The sequence below is a fragment of the Microtus pennsylvanicus genome, chromosome 5, assembly GCF_037038515.1.
Source record: "Microtus pennsylvanicus isolate mMicPen1 chromosome 5, mMicPen1.hap1, whole genome shotgun sequence".
Lineage (NCBI taxonomy): Eukaryota > Metazoa > Chordata > Mammalia > Rodentia > Cricetidae > Microtus > Microtus pennsylvanicus.
In genome coordinates this window covers 53,361,296-53,385,356 of record NC_134583.1, presented here as the reverse complement: position 1 = coordinate 53,385,356, position 24,061 = coordinate 53,361,296, and the positions used below count along the sequence as shown (strand labels likewise).

The 24,061-nt window shown below is 47.5% G+C and overlaps 1 protein-coding gene and 1 long non-coding RNA gene across 2 annotated transcripts in view; one reads left to right on the top strand and one right to left on the bottom strand.

Moving 5' to 3' along the window:
- Positions 1-9,285, bottom strand: part of Parva (parvin alpha) — a 154,222-nt gene extending 144,937 nt beyond the window's left edge. Inside the window, exon 1 of the mRNA XM_075971916.1 lies at positions 8,691-9,285. Coding sequence (XP_075828031.1) covers positions 8,691-8,826 — 136 coding nt within the window. The 5' untranslated portion in view covers positions 8,827-9,285. The remainder of the gene's footprint in view (positions 1-8,690) is intronic.
- A 112-nt stretch (positions 9,286-9,397) lies between these two features.
- On the top strand, positions 9,398-15,034 carry LOC142850931 (uncharacterized). The gene is made up of 3 exons (XR_012910719.1): positions 9,398-9,482; positions 11,800-11,880; positions 14,504-15,034. It is a non-coding gene; the product is annotated as an uncharacterized LOC142850931 (long non-coding RNA).
- The last annotated feature ends 9,027 nt before the right edge of the window (positions 15,035-24,061 follow it).

The window sequence follows — 24,061 nt, the reverse complement described above, 5'->3', positions numbered from 1 at the left end:
GGAAATGGGCCATCAGAAAACATCATTCCTGCAAGGCAGTGGTGGCACAGGCCTTTAATCCCAGCACTTGGGAGGTAGAGGCAGGAGGATTTCTGCGAGTTTGAGGCCAGCCTCGTCTATAGAAGTAGTTTTATTTTTTTTTATTTTTTGTTGAATTACAAAGCTACTTTTAATACTTTAGGGTGTGCCCCACAGGAATAAAAAACACTGGGAAGGGGTAACCCCCTCACCCCCAGAAGTGGCCCAAGGGTAGAGAGGCTACCTGAGGGGAAGGAAGCACAAAAGGAACCCGCTGCAGACTCAGGGCAAAGGGCATGCCATCGGTGCTGGGACCTGTGAGCACTACAGGAAGAAACTGGAGCATGGTGGGACTGGCTCTAGGCACACAGGCATAGGGCAAGAGGGTTGGACATGAAGCCACAAAGCTACTTGGGTTCCTCCTTCTAGAAGTAGTTTTAAAGAAAAAAGTAAACCAACAATAAACAAACAAAAACAAATTTAGGGTAGGGAGCTGGCGACTCGGTGACTAGGAGCCTGACTGGGTTCGGGAGGACCTAGGTTTGGTTCCTAGCACTCACAGGGAGGCTCGCAACCAGCTGTAACTCAAGGGGATCCACCACCCTCTTCGGACCTCTTTGGGCCCAGGCATGAACATGGTGAACACATATTCATGCAGACAAACACTCAGACACAAAGAAAAATAAATAACTCTTGGGGGAACAAGATATTCTCAAGCTTGGTGGCCCACGCCTACAATCCCTGCAATCTGCAGGCAGAGGCAGGAGGAGTTTAGCTAAAGTCCCAGGTCAGCCCCCACACAGCTGGCTACCTATTTTACACAGACTTGGTGCTGAGAAAGCACTTGGTATTTTTTAAATGACTAAAAAAAAGTGAAAACTATGTAAACTTCAGGTTCACTGTCAAATATTTACTGCCTGGCACTTTTTAAAAAGTCACCGACTGCTGAAATAGAAAGTGGCTGACCCACTGCAGCTCTAGGTGGCTCACAGATGAGGAAAGGGTGGACGTGAATCGGTGCCGAGGAGAGCAGACAATTCCACTGATGGCGTGGAAAGCTGGGATCCCATGAAATACCCAAGAGGCAGTGGGAAGATGTATTAGCAACATGGGTGAAAAGATTTGAGATGCGTGAGAATCAGACGATAGGTAAGGGAGCAGGTAAGATAATGGTGTGTGGGTGTGGGTGTGTGCGCACACGCGCGCGTGTGCATGTGTGTGTGTTGGGGGGTGGGATCCAGGGGGGCAGGAAGAACTACTAAGCAGAAGAGCACCCAGAGAAGGGATCTGATAAGTGGAGAGACACAAGGACCAAATTCAGAGAGAACAAGGTACAGGAGATGATTTAAAGACCCAAGCTGAACAAGGCTGAATGTCTCCGGAATCAGGAGCAGAATCGGAAGAGGAGCCCTTGGAAAGGGAAGTCAAACAAAACTGGCTGTTTGGTCTCAGGGTTCTATACTGGCCCAGTTTTCCTCTCATTGCTCCTGGCCTCTTCAGTCTTTCTTGCTGGTTCCTCGTCTCCCTGCTTCTGAATTTGGGGAACCCACAGGTCTCAGTCTTGAACCTCTTCTATTTTATAACCAAACCTGAGGGGCTCCTTCAAGCTCATGGATTTAAATACACATGGCTGCATCTCCACCCTGACTCACAGAACAAACTCAAACCCAGCATCTCTACACGGAAGTTCAACAGGAATCATTACCGAGACTCGACTGCTTGGCCGGGAACCCCGTTTCGGTCCCAGCTCTCTCAGCACGCTGCCTCAGGAAGCCCACCAAGAGGCGGCTCCTTCTGCAAAGCTCAAGACCACGCCTATAGGGTATTTAAGCCACAGTTTCTAGACCAGCCACGTGATTTCTCTCCTGTTCCCCACCATCCCAGGTCACCTGGGGGTGCTCGGCTCAGTTAGACCTCGTCCTATTCATTCCGCTTGATTTGGTTTATTGCATTGATGGAGAAACCCACAACTGGGGATTCAAAATACTTTTCAACAACCAAAACCCGGAGCCTTCTCTTCCTTTCCAGACCAAGCAAATCTGCAGGATTCTCCACTTTCAAATCAACTGCATCTCTGAAGCCATTCAAACCTATGAGCCCTGGTCTTTTGCTTTGACTCTCCATTGTCATCTAGCCTTTCAATAACTCCCTCTTGCTACATCTTCAGACAACAGCCAGAATTCAGACAACAGCACACACACACACACACACACACACACACACACACACACACACACACAGAGGAGGGAAGCCGTGTTCTTCTGTGCGAACCTTCCCAAACCTTCCCGTCTCTATCACAATGACGCAAGACTGGAAACTCACCAGAGCCCCAGAGCAAAACAGAAGCCAGCTGAGTTATAACTCCTGAGCACAGGCCCTGGGTGGAAAGCGCACATTAACATCTTGGGAACAGGATCAGTCTTGCAAAGAAAGGCTACCTAGCCTTTCCTATAAGGTTCAAATTAGTGCCATATGGGCTTCACACAGTCACTAGTTACTGTAGAAGCCATAGAAGGTTCTATGGCCCACGAAAAAGACTATTTTAAATTTCAAAGACTTTTTTAAAGTTGTCAATTTCAATAGCCACTATTTGTGCCCTGTGATGCATATGACACCGCCCCTCTAAACTTCACACTTTCAGGAGGAAGTGGGGACCTGGGGTACCGTGCATGGTAAAGCACTTGCTTGTCACACACAAGGTTGATCACAGCACTAAAAAACTAACTAAATAAATAAAAGGAATTTTAATCTCACATTAAAGATGATGAAGGAGAGACTTAGATATTTTAAGAAATTTGGTTCATGTCACAGACATTAAAAAGGAGAGGAAAGAAGTTCAACATAAAACCGTAAGCTACGAAAGACTTTTTTCCTCCTCTTTTCTCTTGTTCATCAAACAGTGGGTTTGTGTATTTTTTAATTTTTTAAAAATGTGTATGGGTATTTTTTCCTCTGCATGTATGTCCATGTACCACATGTGTGCCTGGTGCTTGCAGAAGCCAGAAGAGAGCATTAGACTCCCTGGGACTAGAGTTACAAATAGTTGTGAGCTGCCATGTAGGTAATAGGAATCGAACCCTGGTCCTCTGAAAGAGCAGCCAGTGCTCTTAACCACTGAACCATTTCTCCAGCCTCTGTCTGTTGAGTAGCTGAGCATGATGGTACATTCCCAAAGTCCCAGAACTTGGGAGGTAAAGGCAGGAGGATCAGGAGTTCAAGGTCATCCTCAGTTATAGAGGGAGTACAAAGCCAGCACACACTACATGAAGACATGGTCCAAAAAACCAAACACATAAGGTAGGGTTACAGCTTATAGAATTGCTTGCCTTGAATGCAGGAGACCTGAGGTTTGATCTCCAGTCCTGTCAAAACAAAACACACAAAACAATAAAACACAAATGTGGAAATTTACTTGGTATCTTCTAGATGAGACTGACTTTATGACGTAAACAGTGAGTATCCTTAGGAAGACAGTGTAGAAACTATTGACCTAAATATTCTAGCACACATCAGTCTTTTCCATCTTTGGGCCCCACAGAGGGACAGAGCAAGCAGGTATCAAACGATGAAGGGTGGTTCTCGGTGCCATGAGCAGTCCATGCTGAAGCCCCGGGACAGTTGGCCAGCATATCAAGGCTCATGATTCTGAGGAGTCAAGAAGTAGAAGGCAGATTCTGCATGGCAAAGAGTTGTGAACTCACACACAGTGCAGAGCAAGATCCAGCCTGACGTCACTACAGTTGAGGAGTTGTGGGTCATGGCACACCATTTTCGTACCAGCCTCAAGCCTCTTTTGGCTGTTTTATAGAACCAGAAAGTAGCTGGAGTGGATGGTGGCCAGCCCGGTCAGAAGCTATGTACACTCCTCCTATTTGCCCATCATTAATGGACTGAACAGAGTTGGGGCTTTATAGTTTATGAGAATACAAGTAAGATCTTGCACTTGGTTTCGAAAACCTCAATTGAGCAAACCCAAAATAAGAAAGGGCGGGACTTAGGAGCTGCAAACAAGCTAAGTAAGAGACAGTGAGGTACCGGGACAGAATGAAGAGCTCCCACCCCCGCCCCATGGCCGTACTAATGAAATGCTGCGTCTCTGCTGGAAAAGGGGAGACCATTTTGATGGGGTTCACCAGGTTCGCTCCACCCTCCTCTCCTCTCCTCTGGTATCCAGCATCTGCTGAGGAGTACGTAAGAGTCGGTCCTTACATTCTGCTCCCAGGCTCCTTGCCCTGGTGCATATCATCTGGTTCATGGACGGAAAGCACATGAGCCTCCTCTTGCTCGGCTCTCCCCCTCCGTCTGCACATTCCTAACAATAACTGTGTCCCTAAGGACTACAGTTCCTGTCTGACAATCCTTGGAAGCTGGGCCTGGAACATAAGCCTACAATCCTGCTTACTCAGAGGCTGAGGCAGGAGGATTAAAAATTCAAGACCTGCATTTCTGAAGTAAAATCCCGTCTCAAAAAAAAAAAAAAAGGACAAAGAGGGTTAGAAGAGCTGGGTGGGACACCCAGTGTTTACCGTGCAAGCTTGAGGACCCAAGCTCACATCCTCACCACCCACTTAAAAAGCAGGGCACAGGCTGGGCGATGGTGGCGCACGCCTTTAATCCCAGCACTCGGGAGGCAGAGGCAGGCGGATCTCTGTGAGTTCGAGACCAGCCTGGTCTAAAAGAGCTAGTTCCAGGACAGGCTCCAAAGCCACAAAGAAACCCTGTCTCGAAAAACAAAACAAAACAAAACAAACAAAAAAAAACAAAAAACAAAAAGCAGGGCACAACAGTGTGTGCCTGCAGCCCCAGCGCTAGGAAGGCAGAGGCAGAGGATCCTGGGCTTGATGGCTAGCCGCTCTACCCTGATCAGTGAGTGCCAGGATCACTGAGAAAAGAGACTGCTGTCTCGTTTAAAAAAAAAATTGTTAAGTAAGTAAGCCTGGTGACCTCCACATAGGCACATGACATATGAATGCTCCCCAACATAAGCATCACATGGACACACACTAGTAAAAAATAAAAATAAAGGTAAAGAGAAGTTGAGGAAGACACTCAGCACTGACCTCTGTCCTAAAGAAGCACGCAAATGTAACCATATTCTTACACATATAGCATATATGGGGGGAGGGGGGAGGGAGTGGGGTGGAAGAGCACATGCCAAGCGAGGCCACTGAGGATGTAGCTCAGTGTCACAGGGCTGCTTCTCATGTACAAAGCCTGAGCCCCAGCACAACAAAACAAAAACAATAAAATCAAGAGCTATAGAGAATTGGCTCCGCGGTTAAGAGCACTTAATACTCTTACGGAGGACGCAAGTTTGAGTCTCAGCACCCATGTGGTGGCTCATAACTGTCTGTAACTCTAGTTCCAGGGGATCTGATGCCCTCTCCTGACCTCTGTGGGCACCGAGCACACATGTAGTACAGACATACATGCAAGCAAAACATTCATACACATAATTTGAAAAGCAAACGAACAAACAAAAACCAGGCTCCAGCTCCAAAAGTGTTCCGGTTACCTTTCCTGTCCCTTTAAGCATAGGGAAGGTAACAAACAGCTTCCTGTTACTCCCAGCTCTCCAACCTGTGCCCTTGGGCTATCCACGGCCTATCAGTGCTAGCTAACACAAAATCATAATCCCACTTAAAACATTATGAAGACCTCCTCGACAATTTTGGAGGGTAACTCAATTGGGTGACTTTCAATCATCAACTTTCTAGGTGACATCATGTCACCACATAGAAAGGTTGGACATGCCTGCTGTTGAAGCATCCTGTCTTGGTTCTCATCAGCTTGCTGGTGGCTTTGTAAATAACTTTCACTGCAACACCTGCTACTTGGGTGTTGAGGGAATGAAGAAAGAACGGACACTTAGACAGAAAAGCCGGGGTCAGGTGGGCCGTGCACACTCTATTGGGGGGGGTCAGGTGAGCTGTGCAGGGGGGGGTCAGGTGAGCCATGCACACTCTGGTGGGGGGTCAGGTGAGCCGTGCACACTCTGGTGGGGGGTCAGGTGAGCTGTGCACACTCTGGTGGAGTGGCACCAACTCTGCAGTAACTCAGAACTTCTGCAAGTTTATTATGGACAGCGTGGTAGGAGGTGTCTGTAGGTGAGCAGTCTCCAGTGTAAACATCCAGGAGGAGGGAGCTGCTGGTGTTAGTTTTTGCACACACTGGTCAATCGTTCGTAAGGCTCACACTTGTGCACACAGTGTCAACATCTGCACTCAGACCAGGGGAAGGCTTTGCCATTGTTCTGAGCTTGATCTAGGGGAAAAGCTTTGCCAACTTCCCACCGGTCCAAGGCCTTAGTCCTTGGCATGGCTCGCTCCCTCTAGACTTTACCCTCTCTACACTCCTTCAGTAATTATTTTCAGCATCCCATCCAAGTTGACCTTCTGTTTCCTCAGGGCTCTGATGAACGGAAGAGACAGGATGCCAAAGAGTCTTAAGATCATGTCCCCCAGGACCAGCTGCAGGGACAGCGGATACTGAGCCTGGTCAAGATAAGACTCCAGAAAGTACCATGATCTATTTCAAAACAGCCAACGCCATATCAGACTCCAAGATAGCAGATGGGACAAACTGATCATCTTTGAACTAATACAAACCTTTCTCATAGTTGAAAACAGTGTGGTGAACACTGCTGACCAGTTACGGTCCTCAGTAATTCTGAGCTGCCAATCATCAGGTGGATGAGCCAATACCAACCAAGAACAGAATCTAGAAAAAGGACTTCCCAAGGTAGGATCTCATGATCAGTCTCACCCACTGTACGTTAATCAAGGGCTTACCAAAACACCCGCCCACAATTTCCACTTCTGTGGTATCAGAGACCTGTGGTCAATGGTGGTTGCAGAATAATAAATGGAAAATTTCAGAAATACCTCCTAAGTTTTACACTGCACACCGTTCTGGTTGGCATGATGAATATTTGCTTCACTTCACACCTTCCTGCCTGGGACAGGAGTCCTGCAGCTCTACATTGTTAGGCGTCGGTAATTTAGTAGCTATTTTGCTATTGGCTCAAGTATCAGCTTGACTGTCCCAGCAGTACAATGCCTACAGTACTAAGTACTAAGTACAGTACTAAGTACTATCATTATTGTGTGCGTGCATGATGTACGTATGTGGGAATTCTGGCCCAAGTAAGAGGACAGCCTTGAAGAGTCAGCTCTTTCCTTCCACCTTTCTGTAGGATTCAAATCACCAGTCTGGCTTGGCGAGTGCCTTTTCCCACTGAGCGCTCCCAGCTCAGTTAACCTGCCTAACAGACAAGTTAAACTTCACCATAGACATATATAGCAAGATGCATACTATATATCAGGCTCAGTACAGCTCTATAGTATGGGCTATCCACTAGGCAGCTTGAAGTAATTTCCCCCTACAGATAAGGGGGAACTAACTATGACATTAACGGGGGAGGGGGGTGTTTGCAGACTCGTGCTGCAATCTAGACACACTTAGCTTTTGCACTTAGTTTGTTAATTAAACAGCAACGTGGCCTCCATATTTCAGGAGACTAAGAACAGTAGACATTTCCTAGTTCATCACCTCAGACCCACTACTACTCAGTCTCCTAAAATGACCTGGGGGCTTGGGCTACAACAGAGTGGTAGACTACTTGCCTAACACCACCAAGACCCTAAGCCCAACCTCCAGTACAGACAAGAACAATCCATCAATAGAAATTGGGTCTGGGAAGGCAGTCCTGGAATCCCAACTGCTTTGGAAGCTGAGGCAGGAGGACCACAAAGTCCTGCCTGGGCTACAGGGTAAGCTCAAGGTTGGCCCCGGCAACTAAGTATCTCAAAAGAAAAGCAACAAGCAACAACAAGAGGGTGGTACTTGCGCAGTAGACAGACCCAAGGTCCTCTAGGTTCAATCCCAGTGCAGCCAAAAAGCAAACCTTTTTAACCCTACAGCTCTTATTCACACACCTATCACCACATTGGTTTTGGAGAACCATCACTTCATTTTATACACCCAAAACAAAGTTGCAAACTCTGCCTACAGGACAAAGAATTTTACACAGAAACTGTTTGGGAAACAAAACCAAGATTGCTGGGTGAGAAAAAAAAGTGTTTGGAGTTTTGGTGATGTTGATTTGTTTGGGTTTTTTGTTGTTTTGTTTTGTTTTGTTTGCCCGGGTTCACAGCAGGGTCATGGCCCTTAGGTGTACTGAGTTTACCCCTCCGTCCACCTTGGCGCGTTTTTTCTCTCTCTCAGTCAACAAACATTTGATACAAATCATCGGTGTCCACACAAGCTCAGGGGCCCAGCGAGAGATCCAAGGAAGCCAGCGCTCCTGCAGTAAAGGACCTGAAGGCACCCGGGAAACGACGGCGCTGCAGAAACCAATGAAGGCAGAGAGCGGGCAGTGACGGAACCGGAGAAAACTTTTCAGCAGCAACTTGGCAAATGCCAGCCCTCGGGCGCGCAGAGGGCGGGGACAGCGGCCTAGCGGAGGGCGCAGGGGACCGGCTGGGCCTGGGTTCTGGGACCACAGTCACCCAAACCCTGGGCTCCGTCTGTGGCCTGGCGAGGACACCAGCCCGGTCCGGGGCCCTGAAGGCGACACGGGGACAGTGCAAGGCGCGCCCGGCACTGCCAGGGGGTCCCCCACCCCCAGACTCCCAGGTCTCCGCAAGGCTCGCGGCCTCGGCCGGTCCTACCTTCCTTGGCTTTCTTCCTCCGGGCCAGCGTCCCTCCGAGTTTCCCCAAGAACGAGTCATCTTTCTTGCGGGATGGAGGCGACTTGGGGGTAGGAGATTTGGGGACAGAGGGCGACTTCTGTGGGGAGGTGGCCATGGCGGCGGGATACGGAGCTGGAGCTGGGCGGCCGCGGCGGGCGGCGGCGGGACTGGCTTTCCAAACGGAAGCGGAATTATTCCAGGCATTTGAGGCAGCTCGCTCGCCTTTCCCGTCCCTCGCTCCCTCCCTCGCGCCGCCCTCCGCCCTGCAAGGAGCTGCTGCGCCTGGGGCCCCGCGCCCCGGGCTGTCTGGGCTGCGTGGTTGTCCAGGTCTGCTGCTTGCTGAGGTGTCTGCACGCAAGGACACGTGCGTGCAAGGGGAACATTCATTTCGACCCTCACACACACACACACACACACACACACACACACACACACACACACACGCTGCTGGGGGTCTCTTACTTTACCCCTTGCATGGGTCACACACACACACCCTGTGCCTTTATTTCTCCCCTGACTTACACACACACACACACACACACACACACACACACGCACGCACGCACGCACGCACGCACGCTGCTGGGGTTCTCTTGCTTTACCCTTTGTAAGGGTCCCTGTATTGTTAGCATTCTCATGTCTTGAAAAAGTCAACTAACCAAAATGGGCTCTGGTTCCAACAGACTTCTGCATGACTCTGCGGACTTTGACCCTCTCTCCACACGCCGCTGAAACTAGAAGTCCATGATGGCAGATGGCCCGTTTATTCTTGTAAGGCATCAATGGGTCTGGTATCATAATTGCTTGTGTGAAAAGACCAGATGTAGGAACACAGGCGATGCAGGAACAACCATGGACTCCCGTGAGACACTTATCCTGACCTATGTAGCCAAAAGCAATAGAGTTAGTTCCAGACTCTCTTGGCCTGATGCTGGAGTCACACAGGGCAGTTTCAAAGACTCATGCTGACGATATTTAAAAGACATATTTTTATTGCGCTTCTTTGTCCTAAGTTCTGGGCTTGGGCTTTTGTGTTTGCTTATCTCTTTCCCACACTCTCACCTTGGTACCTCACCAGCCAGTAGAGTTAAATACTGTTTCCACAGCTCTCTCCCTGGTGAGACAAATTTCTGCCCCTCCTTACACAAGCAATACCAACAAACTACAATTCCACTGAAGTCAAATTCGGGGAACCAATGAGTTTATCAGACTTAGTTACAGAGCCTGGATGAGGGGTTACCTACAGTGAGGGTGACTCCCCAAACAGTGGTACCACTGCAAAGTCCTACCCCAGCATGAATGAGTTCTCTTAACTGTATAAACGGAGCCCTCTTCAGCTACTCTAGCACCTCCATAGACCAGATGCAATTAGGGCAAAATTACTTAAGGGGTTTGCAGGAGGGAGTAGCCAGGATTGAGATGAGAGTCCAATGACTCTCCTGGCTCCCTTCTTCTGTAAGGAAACATCTATAAGGAAACAGGCTCTGTTTCTAGGTAGGGGAGATGGGAGTGGAAGCGGGGAGTTCCAAGTATTCACAACTGCTTAAAGGAAGATGGCGGCTGTTATGCTCTGAGGATGCTCTACAACACACACACATGCACATGAATGCGCACGCACACACACACACACACACACACACATGCACGCACGCCTGTCCTCTAACCAAACTAATAGAATCCAACTGAACACCTGACTCAAAGGGAGCAAGAGCTTGGACCGAGCTGGAGAAACTGTGGGCCAGTGATTGGGGCGCGAGGCAGCTGATCATGCCGCATCCTGGTAGGGGCGTCTGTTTTCCGTCACAGGCTTGTCCATGAGTGACACGCATGCTGATGAGGGGTACGTGCATCTTATTTCCTGTTGTTTGGATGAAGACTACAACCAGAAGCAACTTGGGGAGGGAAAGGTTTATTTCACCTCTTAGGTTCTAGTCCATTGTGGAGGGAAGTCAAGGCAGGAACCGAAGCAGAGACCATGGAGGAGCACTGCTTACTGGCTGGTTTCTCCTGGTTTGCTCAGTTTGTTTTATTCTACAACCCAGGAACACCTGCCCAGGGAGGCACCATACATAGTGAGATGGACTCTTCAGATCAATCATTAATCAAGAAAACGTCTCATAAGCTTGTTTACAGGCCAATCTGATAGGGGCATTTTCTCATTCTGTTGTTCCCTCTTTTCACATGACTCGAGCGTGTGTCAGGCTAACCAAAAACTGAGCAACACAACATGCACTCAGAGGACCAGGGAGACATAGGGCCTTATCTGTCGTGTGTGTGTGTGTGTGTGTGTGTGCGCGCGCACGTGTGTGTGACTCCAGGAACCCAGAAGCAAATAAAGGAGTGTTCTCAAGAGGCCATGTGTGCCAGGCATGATAGCACACACCCGTAATCCTAGCACCCAGGAGGTGAAGGCACATAGCTAGTGAGACCGTCTCAAAACAAAAGTCGTGTGATAGTTTAGGCATTGAAAACTCATGGGATCTTTCATCTCTTCCCATTCCCGCATGAAATTCCTACAAGCCAGCTGTGCTTCCATTCAAGGAGATACGGCTACTAAAGCCTTCCTGGAGTGGCTCACCGTTGTGTGTTCTAACCTGCACACGGACTAGCAGAGCTCCCACCGTTGTGTGTTCTAACCTGCACATGGACCAGCAGCAGCTGTTCCTTAGAGTATGGATTCACTTATGTGTGCTCAAGAGTTGCCATTTCACCTTTTCAGAACATAATAATTTTCCTGGTGCCTCTTACCAAGCAGAAGAGGAGTTGAGGAGTCTACTATCCTGGGACGATTTCTAAACACACACACACACACGGAGACAACGAGGCAGGCCACACCACAGTGAAATTGTGCTTTGATTATATCACTAACCCTTCTTGCCCAGGATCTCCGACACAGGAGACATTTTCCACACCTGTATACTATAAGCTCTGATTGTGGTGTCAAATCCACGCAGCTCAAAGGCCTTCTTTGGGTCTCCATTTTTTTCCTCTACTAAATGAGGTGGTTGGTATAGAATAGTGAATAGCAATTCTTGTTTCTGACGGGGCTCTGCAATCTCCTAAAGTTTTTTTTTTTTTTTTAAAACAGGTATTAACCAACACCGTTTCCAGAGATTCTGACTCATTTAATTCAAAGTGAAACCGAAACATCACTTCAGGTGATGTTAATGTAAGTAGTCTGTGTGTTGGTGCTGGGCATTTCAGGCTCCTTCTGACTCTAACATTCTGTAGGTCTGCAACAGATTGCTGATAACTTTGTGTGTGCACTGACAATGTCCTAAACATAGCATCCTCAAGCTATTCACGGAGATCTTTGTTTCCCATGTATGCACTTATCTATAAACAGCCTCTTGGAAAATTTTATGGTCTTCTATGTACTTTGGAAGCCACTGAGCACAGCTAAAAGGAAGGTCAATCTTGGTGGTTGAGCGCTGCCTCCCAGAACAAGCCATTAAACAGCGGCACAGGCGGCAAAGCTGACAAGAGGAATGGGAAGATAAGATATGGATGCTGATAAGATTCTGTGTGTGTGTGTGTGTGTGTGTGTGTGTGTATGTGTATAGCTTTGGCTAAGGATCTAAGATGGTGAATGGACAATTGGAAGTAAATAGTCCATTTCCACCGCTACCTGCAGAGGTCCCCTGCTTTGTCACTCCACTCTGTTCTCTTGAAGATGGTCTCTGACTGGAACTGGAGCTCTGTTGGTGGCTGGCAGACCACACAGTCGTCTGGCTTTTGCCCGCCCTCACAGTGCCGGAATCACATGGCCACACTCAGCTTTAAGAAAGATCATGTGTCTGGTGCTTTCCCCAGATGTATGGGTGCACGCTAGGTGCACACCTCGGAGTTCAGAAGAGGCCATTGGATCACCCGGAACTAGAGTTACAGACACTTGTGAGCTGCCATGTGGGTGCTGGAAGTCAAACGAGAACGTCCTCTGGAAGAGCAGCCATGCTCTTAACTGCTGAGCCTTCTTTCTTGCCTCACATACCCCGATTTTTATGTGGGTGCTGAGAATTTGATCTCCGGTCCCCATGCATAAGCTGTAAGTGCTCTCACCCACAAAGTCTTCTTAACTAACTTTTTAAATTAAGTCATGGTGCTTTGTAGGCCTCTTCTCCAGCTCTCTGAGTGGCCATACCATTCCGAGATCCGCAGGTCCTGAAGTGTCACCAGGCTTTCCTTGGGGGACCATATTCCTTGCTAACCTTGTGTCTTTCCCAGCCATGCCTCTGTCCAGTCTTGTCCTCTTCCCTCAACAACCCAGCACCCACCTGTGTCTCACAATGTGGTTCATGCATGGCCCATGCCCCGCTGGATGTCCCCACACCCATGAGCTACAGGCAGAACTCATAACTCGACTCTGGGTTACAAAGTGGGGATACACACTGGAGCACTGGACAGAGCTCCCAAGGTCCCAATGAGGAGCGGAAGGAGGGAGAAGATGAGCAAGGAAGTCAGGACCACGAGGTGTGCACCCACCCACTGAGACAGTGAGGCTGATCTAATGGGAGCTCACCAAGGCCAGCTGGACTGTGACTGAAATAGCATGGGATAAAACCGGACTCTCTGAACATGGCGAACAATCAGGGCTGATGAGAAGCCAAGGACAATGGCACGGGGTTTTGATCCTACTTCATGTTCTGGCTTTGTGGGAGCCTAGCCAGTTTGGATGTTCACCTTCCTAGACATGGACGGAGGGGGGAGGACCTTGGACTTTCCACAGGGCAGGGAACCCTGACTGCTCTTTGGACTGGAGAGGGAGGGGGAGAAGAGTAGGGGGAGGGGGAGGGAAATGGGAGGCTGGGAGGAGGGGGAAACTTTTTTTTTCCTTTTCTCAATAAAAAAAATAAAATAAAATAAAGAACCTAAAAAAAAAAAAAAACAAAGTGGGGATACGAAGTTGTGAGGAGCTTTCTGGAAGGGGTTGAGTGGGGCTGTTGAGTAGGCATGATCAAAGTACATTGTATTTGTCTATGGAATCCTCAAAGAAGAAATTTAAAACAAAAATATTTTTAAAGAGGCTTTAGGGAGATGGCTCAGTGACTAAGAACGTTTGCTATGCAAGTACGAGGACTGGAGTTCAAATCTCTAGCACCCACATAAAAGGCAGGGAATGACTGTATATTGAAGGAACCGAGCTAGGAAGACTTGGAGAGCTCGCTAACCAGCGAGCCAAGGCAGCAAGTTTCCAGTTCATCAGGAAACTCTGTCTCAAGGCTGTTTGGTGGAGAATGATAGTAGATACACGTATCCAAAATCTCACATGCATGAACAACAACAACACATACACACACAAACAGCAAGCCCCATGTGGAGACACTTCCCTGTAGTTTCAACACTCAGGAGGCAGAGCAGGAGTTCACCACAGGTTTGAGGCTGGCCTGAGTCACACAGCAAGTTCCAGGCTCATCAGAGAGATATAACAAGACCATGCTTCCAAAGAATAAAGGTGGGGGAAGTAAGATGGCTCAGGGGGAAAGGGCACTTGGCTGCCAAGCCTGACAACCTAAGTTCAATTTCTGGCCTCCACAAAGGAGGCTCTCCATACATGGCTCTCCATATATGCACCATGACGCTTGTACCCAACCAACCCCCCATATTAATTAAATTTTAAAATGTAGTAAGTAAATAGAAATAAAAGAGTAAGCTACAAACAGGGTAAAAAGCACAATAGCTACATAAATTACAAAAAGTCTTTGTAGGGCTTAAATATATCAATCAAATTAAAACATACAAAAGAAGACACTTTTCTACTGAGGGGTGGGTTAAACAGTTTTGAATGTCTGCAGGTCCAGCCACTCCTGTGAAGACGTAAAAGAATCCACTTGACATTGGAGTTTGGTAAAAGGAGGCATGACCACCAGGAAGACACTGGAAAAGCAACCACGGTGTTAGATAATGGAGTGCGAATTGGTGTCTTGGAGCTCGGTTCAGACAGAGTTCATAAGTGGTGTGTGTAATCTTTACTCGTCACATAGCTGTCAACTGTACTTTCACAGTGTTTCCCTTGTATTTTTCCTTTTAAAAAGATCATATTTTTTCAAAGCTCAGGATGAAGACTACTTAGCCATCTCAAAACAGGTTACGGCAAAATTCGAAAGGTTTCCCTACAAGTGAATGTTACAGATTGAACAGTGTCCCCTCACAGTGGGACTCTACTTGGAAAAAGAATTATTGAAGGGCTGGAGAGATGGCTCAGTAATTAAGAGCATTGACTGTTCTTCCAGACGACCTGAGTTCAATTCTCAGCAACCACGTGGTGGCTTACAACCATCTGTAATGAGATCTGGCGCCCTCTTCTGGCCTGCAGGCATACATGGAGGCAGAATGTTGTATACATAATAAATAAATAAAATCTTTAAAAAAAAGAATTATTGAAGACAGTTAAAATGACCTCAGACTCTTTATGGACTCTAAAGTACTCATGGTGATCTTTGAAGGCCATTCTGCCAGTGAGCATGTCCCTGAAGTATGGTGGCCAGTCAATCCAAGAAGGGCAATGTCTTTATGAGACAAGGAACATCTGGACACAGGCAAGCCCGGGGGCAGGGCATGATTGGAAGCAGGTGGTCACAAGCCAAGGAGAGCTTGGCAGAGGCTGGTGGGAGTGCAAACTTGTACAGCCACTTTGAAAATCAGTATGGCAATTTTTCAGGAAATTAGGAAACAATCTACCTCAAGATCCAGCAATACCTCTGTTGGATATATATTCAAAGGGTGCTCTATCATATAAGAACTTGTGCTTAACTATGTTCATAGGAGAATTATTCGTAATAGCCAAAACCTGGAAACAATGTAGATGCCCCTCAACTGAAGAATGGATAAAGAAAATGTGGCACATATACACAATGGAGTTCAATAAAGTAGAAAAAATAATGACATCTTAAAATTTGCAGGCAAATGGATGAATCTAGAAAAAAAAAATCATATTGAGTGAGGTAACCCAGACCCAGAAAGACAAATAAAATATGTACACTCACTCATAAATGACTTTTAGAAATAAAGAAAATCCAGCCTATAGTTCACAACCCCAAAGAACCTAGACAACAAAGAGGACTCTAAGAGAGACATACATGGATCTACATAGGAAGGAAAAAAAGACAAGATCTCCTGAATAAATTGGGAGCGTGGGGATCATGGGAGAAGGGAGAAGGGGAGGGGGAGGAAGGGATGGAAGCAGAGAACAATGTATAGCCCAATAAAAACAATTTTTAAAAACACCTTGCTGTACATACCTAGGGACTCCAGGGTTGTGGTGGTGGTTTGGAAAGGCAGCCTGCCAGGGAGCATGTGCACACATGTGTGCGCACAGCGGGAGGCCTCAAGCACGGTTGGGAACATGGGAGGCTGAGGGTGGGATGAATTTGTTTTGTTTTCCAAGACAGGGTCTCACTGCGCATCCCTGACTAACCTAGAAGTCAGGCTAGACGTCAACCCACAGAGATCCATCTGCTTCTACCTCTGTCTCTCAAGTGCTGGGGTTAAAGGTGTGCAGTGCCACATCCAGCCATAGGTGGGATGTCTCTGAGGGTTACACAGATGGGTCTGGGGGGGCGGGGTGAGCTCCAGGTTCCTGAAACAGACAACGCACTTAGCTCTGTCCTTCCGGAGTCTCACGGTGGACTGTAGACATACAGAGGGGATTTCTTTCCCTGAGTGTGATAGCTGACGACCAGCTAGAGAGGCAAATCTGTGAAATCAGTAGCAAAAGACTAGAGAACATGGCTAGGAAGAGCAGCAACAGCTAAGCTTGTGTGTGTGTGAATATATGTTTACGATCGTGTGAGTGCACGTGTCTGTGAGCACGTGTGGTAGGACAAGGTCCTCCATGCAAAGCAGATGTCATCTTCCTCAGGTCAGCTGTGCTTCCTGTGGAGAACACAGCTGGGCCTGTGAACTGTTGACATTGCTCGTGGGAGGGGGAGGGCCTTGGACTCTCACGGAATAGTCCAGCCCACTCTTCCCAGCCATTGGTTGCAATTCTGCCTAATGGCACATGGCTTCTGGGTCTGGGGAAGTGATAGCGTATATAGACTAGGAAAGGCTAACAGAAAGGGATTTTATCTATGCAGCTACGGGAAGCTCTTGTCCATCCTAGGTGCAGACTTTACAGTGTGGCTGCTGTGAGGCCCCCACACTCCTGTTAGGAAGCCCAGTGAACTCGTTGGTTTCCCAGGGTGAGCTTTGTTTGTCCTTGGCCTTGTAATGAGTAGGTAGATGTTTACATCTCTCCTGGAAGAAAAACCTCATTACAGTTCATACGTGGAGGCCAGAGGACAATGCAATCCACTTTGGTGTTTTGTTATTTTTGAGACAGTGGCCCCCATTGGTCTGGAGTTGTCAACTTGGCTAGGCTGGTGGCCAGTGAGTTCCGGGACTTACATGTCTCTATCTCCCCAGTGCCGGGATTCAAGCACCAAGCACCTAACTTTTAAGGACCAAAGGAAGCAGGTGTGAGTTACTTTGCAACTGTGTCTCACTCACATTGCGGCTTGGACTATCATCCCCAGTCTGTCGCCCCCTCTCCTCTGCCCCATCCACGCCCCATCTCCAGACTTGTGTGGCCAACAGGAAAAAGAGTACCACACTGCACCAGTGTTTGCTGGGGAGATACTAAAGCTGTTGAGAACTGAGACATTTCTCCATGGAGGAAGGCTAGACATGTGTGAAATGGAACTAAATCTGCATGTGGTTTATTTGGGAAACTTTGGGCTCAAAGCACTGCTAGCTTATGGGCGAGGAAGGGGCTGGACGGCTCAGTATCAGAGGTCAGGTCAGAGAGGTGACCCCAGAGTAGTCTGTATGCAAACCATTATCCAGGGGACAGTCCTGAAAGGAGTGTGCCACCTGACCTGGCATCTGCCCATGTCTCTTCTGACCTGAGACCTGTAGGTCCTTTTCTAGCTCTACTGTTGGGACTGGGCCACTGAATCCAATTACAAAGTTAAATGCTGGCTCTTCCCATTTTAAAGCTTGTCTTTCTTTTAAGGTTTATTTATTTTTACATTATGTATATGCATGTTTTCCTGCATGTATGTTTGCATACCATATGCATGTCAGGAGCCCATGGAGACCAGAAGAAGGCATCTGTAATTACAGATGGTTGTGAGCAACCATATGGGTGCTGGGAACCAAACCCAGACCCTCTGCAAAAGCAGCAACTGTCCTTAACCTCTGAGCTATCTCTCCAGCTTGCCATTTCCATTTAAAAACTATACACAGCAGAAAGCCTTGAGGGAGGCATGTGGGGGAGCAGCCCCATGTCACAGATGGAGACATCAAGGCACAATGAGTTTCTGGGGCATCCAGGGAGCAGCACTTAGCAAGAACTAGAACCCTAACCTAGCTATCTCTCCCTTGGGGACTGTGTGTAGAAAGGATATACTTATTGAACTGCTGGATTATTTCAAAATTATTCTCTTGAGGTCTTGTTTACACGGGCATGCATGCATGTGAGTACTGCACACACCTATCTGTGCACACTGTATCTTCTGTTATTGTAGGATGGGGAGGGGACCGAAGTCATGAGCCCCACTGCTCAGCATCAGGCTGTTGGCTTCAGCGGCACACAGGACCATGAGGGCTTTTCCAATGACTCATGTCCCGCCTCCCTCTTGGAAAGCCTTGACCCTTTACACAACCCCCCTAAAATCCTGCAAGAGCCACCTCTCCTCACACTCACCCTAAACCCTCTCAGTTCCTTTCCTTTCACATCCCTCTTTGATCTTTAGCACCAGGATGTAACCCTGTCCTTAAGATGCATTTATTTGTCATTGTGTGTACTTGTGTGTAGGTGGGTGTGTCCGTTAGATGTATGTATTTATCATTGTGTGTACTTGTGCATAGGTGGGTGTGTCTGTAAAATGTGTGTACTGTGTGTAGGCGGGCGCACACAGTTATACACTCACTCTGGCATGGCATGCCACTGTGTCTTCTCCAATGCTTACTTCCATTTTATTCCCTTGGCACAGGATCTGCCACCAATCCTGAGGTTTGCTCTTTTTGGCTAGGCCAGCTGGGCAGTGAGTCTGTCTCTGCCCCACAGCACAGCTATGCCTGCCTTTTACAAAGGTGTAGGAATATAAGCCCAGGTCTCCATGCCTGCACAGCAAGCATTCTTCCCAGTGGAGCCATCTCTCCAGCACCCCTCTCATACCGCACATCCTTTGTTGTTGTTTGAGACAGGGTCTTATGTATCCAGGTTGGCCTGGAACTCACCACATGACTGAGGCTGACCTTGAGCTCCTGATCCTCCTGCTTCCAGTTCCCTGAAACTACAGGTGTGGGCCACCACACCAGATTAGAGCTGGGGCATCCTAACCCAGCTTCACAACTCCACCAGCATGTAAGATAAAAAGAGGCATCTCCCTGCCATAGGGAGTGGCGTAGTAATATGATATGGTCCTAGATATGTTCATGATAGAGAACGGCACAGTTGTAGGTGGATGGGGGGGGGGGGGGACGAAAAAATACGGCATCGTGTTTTAAGTGAGTTCACGGTTTATGTCAGGCTACATCTGTAGCTATCCCAGGGAACACGCAGCTTGTGGGCCTCTGGTTGGACTTTGGGGACGTGCAGCAGAGCTAGGTAACTTGACAGTTTAGGACCACTATTTGCATGTTGGAACACACACACGCACACACACACACACACACACACACACACACGAAACCAGGATAAAATACTGGATCAAGTGGCAGCCGGGGTTGTGTTCCCAGGTTTGCCTTGACAGAGGGGGTGCCAGCATGCTGTTTGTGAGGGCTGGCGATGGAAAGCCACCTGAAACAAGAAGGGGAAGTGTAGGCAGGAATACAAGACAGGGGGCTGGAGGGGGTGCAGAGTAGGGCTGTGCACCTGGAGATGTAGGCCGCTGACTCCTGAGGCCACAGCTGGGTTGGGCCACTACCGGTGTGAGCAAAGATAATTAGTTGAGTGGCTGGGCCTCTTTGTGTCTCAGGTTCATCCTGAGACTGAAAATTCAGTCACTGTTTACCCAGGATTGCATTTTCAGGAGGAGACAGGACACCACCAGGCAGAGTTTACAGCACCCAACGGTGGGACAAGCTGAATTTGCAGTGGCTGTCACACTAGTGGGTGGTCCAGGGGCTGCCCTGGTCAGTCATGTTGTCATGGTTTTTGCATCCTTTCTTTCCTTCTTTGTGGTGCTGAGGGTCAAACCCAGTACCTTATATTTTCTTTCCCTCCCCGCTTTCTTCCTTTATTTCTTCTTCTCCTCCCCTCCTCCTCCCTATTCTGCAGAAATGAGCTGGGAGGAGTGCAACATAATCACCCAGCGTGCTCCCGAAGCCTCGGGATGGTGCTCTGTAGCTAACGGGCAGAATGGCTGAGTCTGTCTGCTGCTCAGGACCACCGGGAAGGCAGCGGGATCCCAGCAGATTCCCAAACACCAGTCAAGCCTGTCCTAGGTGGCTGGCTCTGCCTCTTCTCCTTATAGGTCAGAGCCCACAAAACATTTCCCATTGACAGCCAATGAGAAAAGCGAATCTTTTCAAACAGGGGATCAAGGCTTTCTCGGGATGCAGGGAATTGAATGGGATGGGGAGTGCTCCCAGGACTGACCAGGTCATCCAGGGGCACTATAACTTACATTTATGTGTGCTGAGGTTAAGAATGAGGACGAAACAAACTTGGTTTTCAAGACTGTGAGTGGAAGAAAGCAGCCAGTTCGTGGAGAAGGGTGCGTGCCTGGTGAATAAGTGGAATTTAAAACCAGTCTTCCCCAGGCAAGATAATGAGAGGACCAGGAAGGCTGGGGTAAGGACAGCCTCATCCCTTCCCTACGATGGCATTGAAAATACCTTCCTTTGTTGAGAGCACACACCTGAGCTGAGCTGGTTCCACCTCTTCCAGTGGAATCCAATGAGAGGCCAGGCAGGTAAATCCTTCCAGGTGCCTCATGTAATGAGAGACCCCATGCTAATTTCCAGACTCCTGTACGAAATCAAGGCTTTGTCCAGGTTCTTTCACCGAGAAGAAAGAGATGAATTGAACGCTGCCCTCAGAGGGGCCAGGCAAGCCCACATGAATATGTTTTGATTCCTGAGACACAAAACCATTTATTTGAGGGTTCATTGCGGTATTTAGAGCCATGCACATATAACACGTTTCCATCAACATGAATAGCTGCCAATTGTCGCAGCAGATTCATCTTTTACGAGCTTGTCAGCAGCGAGGCGAGGTGAAATAGGAGACTTTGCCCCACGTGAACCTTCTGAGGACAATCAGTTCCCACTTCGAATCTTGCCCACATTCATCGACCGCCACTTTCTCCGTTCGTGCGGCGGCGCCAGCTGCCCCCTGCCACCTCTGCCCAGCTGAGGTGGTTTCTCCGATCCGCCACCTGGGTGGGGCAGGCTGCCATTTTCAGTTTGGAAGGAGAAGCCTATCAATCTGCTGCCTGGGAAGAGAGACATCACCGAATTGTCGTTTGCCCCCCAAACGCAGAAAACATCAATTGCGTCGTAGCTCATCAGAGTTGGCGCCACCTGCCACTTCCTTTCTCAGCGGCAATTAACATGCTGCAGCTCGCCATTGATTGAATCCGAGCAGCCTGACGCTGCCAGCAAGGAGCTCTAAATGAAACGCTACAACCTGATGGGATTTTTCATAGTTTTAGCAACACGAGCTTATTTTTATTGCCAGCCTACAGTAGTCAGCAGAGAAGCTTTTTTCCTTCCTTCCTTCCTTCCCTTCCTTCCTTCCTTCCTTCCTTCCTTCCTTCCTTCCTTCCTTTCTTTCTTTCTTTCTTTCTTTCTTTCTTTCTTTCTCTGTCTTCCTTTCTTCCTTCTTTTTTTTAAATGCTTTTCTTTGGGGAAGGCAGTGAGTTCCCGACCTGTGTATCTCTTTGGAGGTGGAGGAGGGCAACCCCCTTTTCTGTAACCTGACACCCAACACCCCACCAACACTCAGAGAATGTTGAATAAGTAGATCAATAGATGGATGGTTGGAGAGACCACACTTAAGAACAATTCTTGATCCAGCGTGGGTAAAATTATGAGCTCGTGATGATAAAAACCTGTCTGGCTTGATTTCGGATGCCGTGGGAGGCTGGCTGTGAAATATGACCCCAGGCTGGAGCTTGATGCCAGTTTCTTCTTGACTTTCTACTCGGGGCTCTTCTGTGGAGCAGTTCAGAATCCTTTCACAAACCTGCTCCATCGCACAAAACATTTTAAGGGTCTAGAACATTCTCCGTTGAAAGAAATCAAACTCTTTTAAGCAATCCAGCAGCCACAGCTTGATAACCCAACAGTAGGGCCAAGATCGCCCTCTCTCCTGGCCATTTTGGGAGAATCCCTTTTAATATAACTAGTTAAAACAAGTGCCAATTCTTTTTCACAATGACACCCTAGGCACCGGAAACTCATATCCTCTGTTAAATACACACAGACATCATACAGTGTGCTTTCAACTAACTGGGAAAATAAAAACTGGAGTTACACATCTCTTTCTCAAAATGAGCTTATTCCTGTGTATCCAATATTTTTCTCAATGCCTGGGGCTGAAAAAATAATTTTTGAGACAAGATTTGTCTATGCAACCTTGGCTGACATGGAATTCGTTATGTAAATCAGGCTGTCTTGGAACTCAAAGAGATCCACCTGCCTCTGCCTCTTGAGTGCTGGGATTAAAAGGAATGTATCATCATGCCTGGCTGAAAATATTATTTTGGTGTTCTTTATACATCTTTATTACTATGCAAATCACTGCCTCAAACATCTAGGCTTTATGCTGTTTATATGGTAATATCTTTGTTTTGAAAGGCCTCTCCAAATGGTAACCTAGGAGAATATGAAGAATGGGCAATCACGTGACCCATGTCCACTAAGTATGCAAATACATACAGAGCCAGAAATGGCAGTGTTTGCAGGTTAATAGGTAGATAGGAAAAGGCCTCCACTGTTCACCAGTATTAGAACTGAACCCATTAGAAGACTTGATTCTAGAAAATAAAAATAAAAACAAAAAAGGAAGAGAAGGGAGTAAAGACAACTGTTGAACTTTAGGGTGCCATAGAGGGTTGTACTGGCTGACTGGGGCTAATTATATGCATCTAGATCTGGCTGCCCCCCAGCCAGGTTGGACCACACAGACAACACCTCAGATGGAAGTAATTAATGAGTCAGCTTAGACTGAGAAAAATCCAGTCACCAGTTACAGTCAGCAGCTACAAAGCACCCGAGTCTGGTGAAACATTTAAATACTCATGGATATGAGTGGCCAGGTACACACTGAAGAGTCCTTTAGTCTCTCTCATCACTAGCAGCTAAATCTTTTAAGAATTCCATCAAAGGAGAACAATCCACTCTTCTATGACAAACATAGCACCATTCTAAATCTTGTCTTCTCTCCTCCTTGTCCGCACTGTCCAAATATGCAAGGAAGCCCAGCAGCTGCACTCAATCCACAAACATTTTATTTTTTGCAGATTTAAAATGTCTCACAAACACACACGCACACACATGTACGCATGCACACACTCATGCCACGCACGCACACCCACACATGCATGCACGCATACACATGCTCCTGACTCAGTTTGGAGTTAGATTGATGGGGACACATTGCCTTCAGTTCTACCTGGAAGTCAGAAGTGTGTGTTTTTTTTTTTTTTTGTCTTAAAGAGGTTATGCACTTAATAGGACCACAGACAACCATGGTAAAACTGGGTGCCCTGGGACCACAGTGTGTTTTCCAGTAGCAATGCCAGCTCACCGGTGTTTTGCCAACAAATGAAAGCTTCCCTTTCTGCCATCACCAAAGCTCCCTCAGAAAGCACTTTAAAACCATTCATTTCCTAGAAGCACTTATGATGATCCAGGGCTAGAAGTAGAGCATTTTGGGAACAACAGGCTTCTTATGGTAGCGGATTTGGTGAAAACCAAGGATCTCGCTGGCACAGACTTAAAGTTTTATTTCCTTTTTCCATTGTCAAAAAAAAAATTAAATTAAGGCTCAAATGTTTTGTTCAACTCTCATTGCTTATGTATATTATATTAAGGCTTATAAATATACCTGGTAAATTAAATTCACCCTGGATTGAATTAACACCTGCTATATGAGTTATTGGCTTTATTTAATCAGTAATCTCAGGGTTTCTCTGCTTTCTCTGGAAACACAATTTAAATATTACGCTAATCTTTAAACTGCCGCTGCTGTGTCCTGACATTTGGAAACTGGTCAGCCGTGCGAAAAAGACAAATATGGGCGTATTAATGAAAAGGCATTTCTTAAAAGTCTTAAAACATGTAACTCAATGAATTATAAAAGAAAATGACAAAGGCAGTGGGGAGGTCAAGCCTGTGTGACTTTCCAGGGAGCAAAC